General features: G+C 36.8%; 1 protein-coding gene across 1 annotated transcript in view; it reads left to right on the top strand.

Moving 5' to 3' along the window:
* The window catches only part of LOC577891 (RNA-binding region-containing protein 3), an 11,608-nt gene extending 573 nt beyond the window's left edge, over positions 1–11,035 (top strand). The window contains exons 2-12 of the mRNA XM_778095.5: positions 1,604–1,651; positions 2,724–2,830; positions 3,249–3,377; positions 4,118–4,298; positions 5,053–5,168; positions 5,872–6,137; positions 6,549–6,770; positions 7,833–7,927; positions 8,603–8,661; positions 9,414–9,546; positions 10,315–11,035. Of these exons, the coding sequence (XP_783188.4) occupies positions 1,604–1,651; positions 2,724–2,830; positions 3,249–3,377; positions 4,118–4,298; positions 5,053–5,168; positions 5,872–6,137; positions 6,549–6,770; positions 7,833–7,927; positions 8,603–8,661; positions 9,414–9,546; positions 10,315–10,410 (1,452 nt within the window). The 3' untranslated portion in view covers positions 10,411–11,035. The remainder of the gene's footprint in view (positions 1–1,603; positions 1,652–2,723; positions 2,831–3,248; positions 3,378–4,117; positions 4,299–5,052; positions 5,169–5,871; positions 6,138–6,548; positions 6,771–7,832; positions 7,928–8,602; positions 8,662–9,413; positions 9,547–10,314) is intronic.
* The last annotated feature ends 234 nt before the right edge of the window (positions 11,036–11,269 follow it).

The raw sequence follows: 11,269 nt of genomic DNA, 5'->3' as shown, positions 1-11,269 counted from the left end.
CATGATTTATGACCGCGAATCCTTCATGATTCAGCCGCGGACTAAAAACAAACATATTTTTCGGGACAATGTGGCAAGGGGAATCGGCTCTAACGTGACAACGGGCAAGATCGGGCAACTTAAAGCTTAGACATCAGACAAAATGGTGGTATTAAAATAAGCGGAACTCTGCGGAAATCTAAACGTTTCCTCTGGATTTATAAAAAACATTTTTCAGTGAATTAACCTTTAATATATCATGAAGATTGTGTTTCTATACATTTTAACCAATTCATGCAACAAATTGAACTATCAGGAATATGTGAGAGCAATTTCATATCAATAACTTAAGAACTTCATGTTAAATTGAAAGATTTATAAAGTAAGTCACTTTTGCACTCTGGGATGCGAAATGCAAATGTAAAGAAGTGATAAAACAAATTATACAGAAATTTTAAAAGCTGAATATAAACATTAAATCACAAATTATTAAACTAGATAACATATAAATAAGAGAGATAAGAATGTTACACACTGTTTTCCATAGTACATTCATAGTCTTTTCTTAGGATACCGCATACCTTTGGGGCCTATGTGCATTATTATTCCCTCTCTAATTACTTCTTCTAATTTATATTTTCAATATTAAATCAATTATATAACAAGTATTTATGAGACTCTAGAATAAAAACTGGCTGAGAAAAGGTATTTTTCCTAAAATTCCTCGTCACAATAAACAAAAAAGAACGTATTGATAAACTATCACATGACGGTATCCTTCAACAAACTTTTGATTCGACTGTCGAAAAAAAAACACTCACCGTTTTTCTTCAATTTAAGAATCTTTACAAAAATATGCAAATCGTTTGATGATCTACATTTGATAATGACACTATTTATTATTTATTTTAGGAGAATTTATATGTATTTCTTTTTGAACAATTTTAGCCCCAAAACTTGTTTTGGGTTATTCTTGATAAATCAAATGGATCGCGACAAAGACTATGTTCTTGAGCTGCTAGTATCGCGATATATCGATATCATGTCTGTCATGGCTTTGTGAAACGGTTTATCCACTTCATGACATCTCCGTAGGTCGCCGACAAAGATATGACTGTCATGGAGTTGGTTTCATGAAACGGCCCCCTGGGCTATGTTTTCACAACTTTTTATGAAAATTAATAAATCAATTTTTGTTATTTGTTCATAGTCTACTCGACCATTTCATATTTAAAGGTATCAATCTTTGTAAAAATAACAGTAAATAATTCTTCTGATGATTCTTAGTCAATAACCACCCCACTGCAAAATGCTGATTACATTAAGAGGATTTCATTTTGGGCGGCCTGCTAATGGGCCACCCTTCCTATAAATAATGTCCTAACCTAAATTTTTCATCATATCGAATTGCATAAATGCGTTTCCCTTGTTTTTTTGATAAATTTTGTCTGTTTCCATTCAAACTTCCACAGTGTGAGTATGCTTCTCTGATTTTCTGCTTTTCTTTAGAGTAGTTATCTCTCAATGTTGAATTTTACTTTAATCAGCTTAAAAAATGACATGCCTTGTGGACCTTCTTGAAATGATCTTCAGCAATTCTCTGCTATTTTCTTTTTCTTTTCAGAAACACACTGCATTTGCCAATTTTGAGAATCACAATGCTGCATCACAGGTAGGCTATGTATGAATGGAATTTTCATTGAGCATGGGTTTTTGTGTCAAGATATTGTCATAAGACAAGAAGAGAAGAGTATGGGCTGTTAACATTTATTACACAGGATACAAGTCTTTCTTGTTCCATGAAATAAGGTTCAGTTCAAAGAGGATGAAAATTTAATAATTTTCATAAGATTATTAAGGAGAAGGTTCATTGAAGTTTGAAAAGTAGGTAAATTATACCTCTACAGACTGCTGAGAACCTTAAGAATATGAGTAACGTATATTTTTAGCCCTCACTAGTGTAATGAATAAATTTAATGCAATTTTGATACCCTTTCCAGAATCCACTTACAAACTTGAAATGACGGCGATAAAACACATGCGATAGTGTGACGTCGCGGTATGAACTACCCTTCATCACACATTCAGGATAATGTTGGATAAATTATTGCTTTGTGACGATTTAGGCCAAATAAAAAAAAACATGTTTAGCGTCCTGCTTTTTTGAAAAATAGGAAGGAGGAGGCCCTTTTTTTTTTTTTTTTTTTTTCCTTCAAAATGGCCGCTCAAAATGGCTGCTCGGTACATTTTCCCTGACACTCAGGCTATTTTTCAAGATGGCCTATAACATTTTTTTAATTTTTTAAAATCAGAAATAGATCCATTTTAGCAGTGTTTTTCTTCTTTTTTCTTAAAAAAAAAATTCAAAAAAAAAATAGGAGGCGGCCCCCAAAAAGGAGGCGGGCGGGGACGCTAAACATGTATATTTTTTTAATGGCCTTACATTCACCTAAAATTTAATTAGATTGTAATAATACAGTTGGGGGAATTAAGGAATCGATCAACTCAGTTTTCCCCATTTTTTATCATTAATAATGGTCTGTTTTCACTCAAACCTTCAGATTATCTTTAATTGTAAATCGAGCATTGAAGTCACTGCCTTACGCACCATTTTCTCTCATCTGCACGATGTTACCAAGTCCCTTTAACCCCATGATAGTTTTTTAAATAGCTTTAAATAAAGACATACTAAAGCTTTTGTTTATCTTGCACTCATTGAGTTATTTCTTTGTTTTTATACGCAGGCTTTGGGTCGTCTGCATCAGATGAATGTATTGGGACATACCTTGACTGTGCAGTTTGCGAAAACAAGGAGACAGATTGCCATAGGAACTCCAAGTATTTCTGACAAGTAAGTACAATAAGAAAGATGTTTATCAGCTATTTTGTGGATTAAACCAGTTGTCAGCTGAGAGTGTACTCAACTTCCCTATGTGAAATGTTGTCAGCTTTCTTCAGAGTGTGTTCGTAATTGCTCTACCATTAGGTCTTGAAATAAAATCAATAAAACACTTGAAAGATTGCAGAAAGGAATACCGGTGTTACTTGTTTAAAACTTAAACATATATAATTATGGGTGCAGTAAGGAATGAACTTAAAGAAAATCTTTTAGTTGCTAGAAGAGTTTCGCCTGGCTTGTCTGCAAATTTGGTCCAACATTCCCTATTCCCTGAACATGTCAGTCAATTGTACTAAATCACAGCTAAGTGTTTGACCCAGTATTATTTTTTGTCATTTATGTGCAAATATCTTGTAATGATTACTTACAGATACCAACCAAGTATCATCAGCAACGGAGAGGAGACGGAGAAAAAGGATGGGAGGTCTGAATCCATCAGCGTGGAAGACATGCAGACTAAGAGAATAATGAAGACGATTGGCATGGCTCCAGACTTTGGGTATGGATTTTTTTTCTCATTCCCACTCCAAATTTTGATTCCTCATATTTATTTATGTTATTAATTTGTTTTGTCTAAATTAAATTAATTTAATGAAGAGAAAAGGAGAGGAAGAATGGGAAGTCTAAATCATACCATATAGCAAATATTTGTTTTCAATGTGATACATGTCACTCTCTTTTTTCTGATAAAAGTATTTGGTGATTTTGGTCATTAATTATTTAGTAGTACTAGTACCCCCTGTACTTGGGAAGGAAGAAGCAAAGTTAATCTCTATTCATCATGGGACTCTACTCTTTGCAAGGAATGCATTGGGTTCATAACAGGCATGGGCCATGGCTGTCCTACCCAAAGAATCTCTATTTAATTTGTGCAAGGGACATAGTGCTTTACAAAATTCCTAGCCTGTTCCTTTGGAAAAGGAGAGGGGCATGGCTACATACACTTAAGGCATCAGGCATGTGCCTGGGCTAGATGTGAACCTATGATCTTCAGTTTGTAGATTCTCTACACCCTGAGTGTATTCTTTTCTAGTAGTGAGTGTGAATTATTGTATCTTTCTTGTTCTCAAACTTATCTCTCTTAATTTTTTTCTTTTTTTTCTGTACAAGCTGTCCCATCATATAAACCCTTGATCTTCAGTTTGTAGACTCTCTACACCCTATTGGAGAGTGTGAGTTATGTCATTTTACTTGTTCTCAAACTTATCTCTCTTTAAAAAAATAAATCTTTCTGTACAGGCTCTCCCATCCTATAAACCCAAGGCTAAAGTACCACTACCCACCACCGACTGTCAGTATTCTGAGTAACATCGTCAACGCCTTAGCCTCGGTGCCCAAGTTCTACGTTCAAACGCTTCATCTGATGAATAAGATGAGTCTACCCGCACCGTTTGGTCCTCTCACTCCAGCTCCTCCTTTGGTAATTTGTTTTCCTTTATTTAAAAATAAGATGTTCTTTGTTTGTTTTATGGCGTATGCTCTGATGATGATTGCTCCATGATCAGTATTCTACACTACCTGAATTTGTGACTTTAACCAAACATCATATTTAACCTTAAACCTATACTAAAATCTTATATCAATGTGGACCAAACATCATGTGGTGTCCTGGTCGAGTGGATATGTCACCAGACCGTGGATCATAAGGTCTGCAGTTCGAGTCCCGCTGCGGTACTAAGTCTTTTGGCAAGACATTAATCAACATTTGCCACACTTGAACCAGACGAGGTAAATGGGTACCTGGAAGTAATTAATTCCTTGAAATGCTAGATAGCCCTAACAACAGCCATGCTAAAGCCAAGCACATGTTGCAGCAGTAGCAACAATTTAGTTTTAGCCTTCAAAAATAGAAAAGAGTTTTTTTTCTATTACTATATGGAAGAGTATCTTAGTACAAAACTAACATTAAGATTAAGATTTGTATTACAATGCCCTTATATTTGAAATATATTTCATAAATGTTTTAGAAAAAAAATATCTGTTGCTGTTGCCTGTAGGGTTTAATATCTAAAAGTGGGTGGGGGGGGGGGGGTCCTCTTGTGTTCGTAAATTAAGCCACCAGGGTTACAAAAAGGGCGCGCATTGGCTGGTTGTCCCCCCTAACCCCCCACCCCCTTCCCTCATCCCATATTGCTCTAAGAGTCTAAATTTATATTGCTTTGTTTTCTTTATAGGAAGATGATCAGATAGTTGTCCCTCCGGAGCCTGAGGATAATGCCCCTGCTGAAATGGAAGTGTCTAGCTCCAGTGAGGGATCAGAGATGGAGAGTGATGAAGAGAGTAGAGAACTGTATGTAATCATATCATATTTCAGAAGCCTCTCTTAAGCCTTGTTTAGACACTCGGCAGTATTACGGCCTCAAAAGAAAAGAAAAACCTAACAAACATACTAAGATATAACCCACCCCTTCAAAAAAAGAAATTCATTTTAGATGTTAATGAATGGTGAGTCGGGGTGGGGAAATGGCAACTGCATGCAACAAAGGCCTTCTGCAACCCACTTATTTGTGGTCATGTGCTCAAGATGCCTACAAACTGTTATCGGAACTACTTTTGTTGAATTCATATTGAGTCTGCCAAGAGCCAACAATGTGTAAACACCATCACCACCCCCTTTGGGACTTTCCTTGCCATACATGCACAGTATGTATATTTGTTGTGGTTCGATAATGTGAAGGTGACAATAACTCTGTGGTCAATTCATTACACTAATTGAATTCCTAACTTCACCCCTAAACAGACCTTGAAACCCATCTGCAACCGTAACTCTATTTTCTTTGGTGAAGTAAAGCCTGGATTAAATGTTGCAGGAGCAAATGTTTTTTTATAACTTTCTTAAAACCCTGAGCTTAGTGGATATTTCAATTTCAATTTCTCCATGTTTCCAACAAAACATTACAAATCAATTATAAGCATTTAAAACAAATTTTAACAAAAAAATACATGTTGGAAATGGAGGTTAACATCCATTCTTAATATCCCCATGTTTGCAGATCCAAGAAGCGTCATCTTCAGCTTGGTCACGCAGCTGTCAAACGACCGTCCAAAAAAAAGCCAGCGGCTCAACGGAAGCGCCCTCGCCTTCAGGACATGATTGCAACGGCTGCTGCAGCCAGGTCCATCCCCTTGACCGACACGACCCCAGCGGTCGGTGGGGTCACCCGGAAGGAGGTGTTTGACCCAACCCAGGTGCCCAAGAAACCAGAGATCAGGCTTGCAGAAAGTATCACCAGTGCTGTGGAGAGACAGATCCAACAAGGTAGGTCAAATGTCAAAGGTCAACATGACAAGATTGACCAAATGAAGAGGTTATAAAAGGACTGTGAATATCTCCACTTGGTCTCTAGATTACTTTTTATGGCCGATTTGAATATCAGGCTTTTTTGAGTTGGTAATTGACATGCTTCACTTGTTATAGTCACCCTTCTCCAGCCAATGAACTTAATCCTTGGCCATTCCTGATGAGGCCTGTTGTATATACAGGTATGTATTTGTTTTACCCTTCACACCCTAAGTCAGTAAAAAATAGGGTGTCATATTATATTTGCGTTTGCAGGGAAAGCACATGAATGTCTTCAGCGAAACACAATTTTTCTTTTCTTTTTTTGTGATTTGTAAGAAATCCCTGGAAAATCAATGTTAATTCACTCTTTTTAATTCTTTATTTCAGGACAAATAAGCACAGTTGAGGACACGCCCGCTCCTACAAACGCCCCTGTCACAGAAGAGATAGGAGGCTTTGGAACTTTCCAACCCCCCCTCAAGCCATCAGATGCTGGGGAGGAGGACCAAGAAGATGAGGAGGAGGAAGAGGAAGAGCAGGAGGAGGAGGGACCTGAATCAGCTGAATTCATCACCAGGGAGCAACTGAAGAAGAGGCTGTCCAAAGAGGGTAGGTCCATGTTGTAGAAATCAAATTCAAAGTTGGAAATATGTACATGCCCAAGAAGTTAAGGGGACCAAGACCCCCAAAATACTAATTCTTTGAATGTTTTGAGTTTCATGCTGGTGTAAGATATTCAAAATATGAGCTTTTAATATTTCTTCTCTGAGGAGAATTGGCAAATTTGAGCTCTCTTTGACTGAAGGTGAAGGTGATTGCGAGTGTGCTACTCGATGCAACCGTATGTGCACGAACACATATTGAACTAAAGTCCAACTTGCGCTCCATGTGTGGTGTTTGAATGTTGATCTCTATTTTCTTCCAACTTCTTAATCACACAACTATAGAAAGTTGGGTACTGGTAAATTTTTGTGTTTTAATTTAATAAATACTAGCTTTACTAAAAGTATACCTTTCAATATATTTCCAACAACTTATACTTAATTTATGGCATACTTTAAAGGCATCATTTAATAATGTTAAATCTGAGATGCACGGCCCTACGTATTATCGGTGACTGTAATATGGTATAATATTGAAGCCCTAAAAAAAAATTGCACTTAAAAATGATCAAGAAGTGCCTCAAAAAAGTAAAAATCTTTGAGTGACCAGTTTTACCATACTCGTTTTCCACAATAGACTGTAGTGTTACGAAAACCGTTTGGCAAACACAAAAGTTGGTTTCGATTTTCAATCATAAATATCTTGATAACCAAACAGGTAATTGGCTTGTGAAAGTCATGGCGTTCTTGACTGACCTAAAGGTTTATAATTATCATTGCAGCATGAGCCAACTCCAGGATTTTGTTTCAGAATCTGAGACAAAGTTACTGGATCCCTTTAAACAGTAGAGAAACTTTAAATGATATCGAATACTACATTTGAGAAATTTCATACTCTTGTACAACCTATACTATTCCAGTTTTATATTTAACATTTGAATTGAGAGAAAGCATCAAAAAAATCTTTATTCTGTTGAAATGTGACGACCCTTTGCGAGTACCGTTTCTTTTTCCAGAATGATGTTTTTTTGTTGGTTTGTGAGTCTCATATCTTCATATTCCACTCTAGAAATAAAGCACATATCTGTCTTCAAGAACTACACACCGGGCGAACCAACAACCAGACTGTACGTCAAGAACTTAGCCAAGCAAATAGAAGAAAAGGTACATGTAGTTCAGATATTTTCTTTAATGATAATAATAATAATATTCAGCTTGTATATAGCACGTTACAGATATATTATTACCCCGGTCATCGGATTCAGGCTTACCAGCACACAATGTATGCAAATTCTCCACTCCCTGGGGAGCATTCCAGCCAGGTGTCATTTTACAAGCGCCACTTGCTCATCTAACCAGTAACCACATTAACATTTGCATCCTACCAGGCAATCAATTTAACACCTGGGTGGAGAGTGGCAAATGTAGAATAACGTCTTGTCAAAGGACATTAGTGCTGCGGCGAGACTCGAACTCTTTACATTTCTTGTATTCTCAAGACTTAGCGAACAAAAAGTTTGTGCTCATCTTAAATGTGCACCTGTATTTTAAACTTGCATGCCTGTAACAAAATATAGATTTAGTCATCCCATTTCTTTTAGGAATTCATGGGATCTTATTTATTTATCATATTTCATTCCCGCAAAGATTAAAAAATAGTAAAATAATAAGATGGACCGATTCATAGATATGAAAATCTATGTGTATGTTACAAAGAATGCCATCTAATGTACTTTTAATGATCATTTATATGATTAGTATTGACATAAATGGATTGATCAGTGAAAGTCACTATTTTAAGAAGTTCACATTATATTGTTATCTTTTTTTCCCCTGCAGGATTTGAAGTTTATATTTGGGAGATATGTTGACTGGACTTCACCATTAGACAAAGATATGTAAGTACCAGCAACTTATGTAGCAAATTACATGTACATGCATGTGTGTGTGTTTGGAATTTGTGACAACTTATTGACACTAATCATATGCATAATCCAAAAAGTTTTATTTTGGGCCAATCATAATGTACCAGCAGAGCGTCATGACAATCAGTAGTCACTTGGGGTGGAGCATCATATGTCGATGACAGAAATTCAAATTTTGCCATTTGCCTAATTTCCATTTATTTCCAATCCAATCCATAGAGTATGTGGTACAGGGAGATTTTGTGCAGAATTGTAATAAAATCCAGTGACCTGGTTGATAATACTGTAAGGGCTTTGGTTGGTTACGTTGTAACTGATAAAGCGCTTGATAAGGAGCAGTAATTATTACTACATGTACAGTATTGCAAGATCAAGCACACAATCTGTATTTACTGTGTGAATGCTGAAACTTCTTTACAAAACAGTTATCATCATCATCATCATCATTATCATCATCATCATCATCATCATCATCATCATCATCATCATCATCATCATCATCATCATCATCATCAACATCATCATCATCACCACCACCACCACCACCACCATCACCACCACCACCACCATTATCATCATTATCATCATTATCATCATTATTGGACAGGACCATGTTGAAAAACAGTATACCTGAACATATTATCCTGTATAAAGATGTTTTAATAAATAAATAAATAAATTATTGTTATCATTATTATCATTTGTGGTCTGTTGCGTCCTCCCAGGTTCAACATACAGCTGATGAAGCAAGGTCGTATGAAAGGTCAAGCGTTTGTTGGTCTCCCCAGCGAGCTAGCCGCCCAGCGTGCTCTCCGAGACACCAACGGTCTGCTGGTCCACGATAAACCTATTGTGGTTGTATCCTTTTCAATCCAGTCTCACTCAGACTTTCGTGTTATATTGATATCATTTTATTTCATCATTCATGGTGATGAAAAATATGTCAAATTACTTTCCCATTTTCCTCCATTTACCTCCTTTCTTCAGTCTCACCTGTTTTCATGGTTTAAGCAGTTTTTCTTCTCTCTTTGGCTGTCTCTAATATTCTCTTTGTCCCTCTATATTTCTCCATCTTTCTTCCATTTAATGGCTCTTTTTCTGTTCCTCATTTCAATCCTTAGTACTCTTCCTTCTCCCAAGAGCCCTGTTTCAGAAAACCTGTTATCAGTATTCAGTAACATGTTTTCCAAATATGTAACAAATTTCCCACTGCCAATCAATTTCTATGATATCACTAGCTTATGTCAAGTATTGTTATACGTTATTGATGGTAAGTTTCGATCAAGTTGTTTAAATTTCCTTCCATCTCTCTTTTCTTCTCTATTCCTCTCTTATACTCTAATGCCCTCTATCATTTTCCCGGTCTTTGCTTTACTAATGTTGTCTTCGTCCTTGTCTTTCTCTTTGATGGTTTGATGCTTTGTTTTTACCTTACTGTTAATAAAGCATGTGTATGCTTGAAAGTAAGCAACAAGGGGACTAATGGCGGTAAGTACTCCCTAAGTGATTTGATAATGAGGATTGATGCACGTTACAAGACCACTGCTCTACCGCTGAGGCATGGCGTCTCCACATATATCTTTGTTATCCCATGTTGCATTTTCCTTGACCATTTCAATCTCTCAGAGCTTTGCCCGATCAGCCAAGCCTAAGGAGAAGGAGGATCCTAAGCAGAAGAAGAAAGAGGCTGCCAAGAAACCGCGAGAAGCAAGACGGATATGAAGTGTTTGGTAGAGACTCAAGAGATATAGAGAGAAAGCCATTTTTTAATATCAGCTAGTTGATCGGACAGAAGGAATTGTCAAGACACCCAGGCCCGTGAGACAGACATGAAATAATCTGTATGGAGAGAACAAGCAGATAGTAATGTAGAGCAGCAGGAGGGATATGAAGTGATAGGTGTAGAAAGAAATCTAAGCGGTACCGACTGATCAACAGAAGGAAAATGAAGCTGGCAAGAAATTCAGAGAAGCAAGATGGATATGAAGCACCTTGTATAGAGGAAAGCCTTGGTACAGACTATTTGGACAGGGAGATGAAAGAAGAACATCCCAAGAGAGACCAAGTGGTAGACTCAGGTTGATCAGTCATAAGAAAGAACTTGCCAAGAAACCTAGAGAAGCAAGATGGCTATGAAGCAGTCCGTACACATATAGAGGGAAACCTTGGTACAGACTCATTGACCAGAGAGAAGAAGGAACCTGCAGAGAAATCCAGAGAAGCGAGACGGATATGAAGCAGTTTCGGGGGGCTTGTGATTTATAAACTTTGATATTCTTACATCCCCAATTATCATTATCTGTGTCTTTGGTAAAAATAAAGGACAGTAAAATCAAACAATCTTAAATATATAGTTTTCAGCTTAGTTTTATTTCATGTTGACATTCATGGTGACACAATTTTTAAGCTAGGTTTGTATGCATCGATAGATGTTTCATATGTTTGTATTAGGCCAAGTTTTTTTACAAACCGACGCTAAACTTGGTGTTATTGATTGCTGTGGTATATATCGAGGGTTCAGTGACACAAAGACGTAACTCCATATTTTGCCAAAATGAGTATTCGATATCAAAATGTTCAG

The sequence above is a fragment of the Strongylocentrotus purpuratus genome, unplaced genomic scaffold, assembly GCF_000002235.5.
Source record: "Strongylocentrotus purpuratus isolate Spur 01 unplaced genomic scaffold, Spur_5.0 spur5_scaffold_15, whole genome shotgun sequence".
Taxonomy (NCBI): Eukaryota; Metazoa; Echinodermata; class Echinoidea; order Camarodonta; family Strongylocentrotidae; genus Strongylocentrotus; species Strongylocentrotus purpuratus.
The sequence above is the reverse complement of the archived record's forward strand: the minus strand, read 5'-3'. Positions and strand labels throughout refer to the sequence as shown.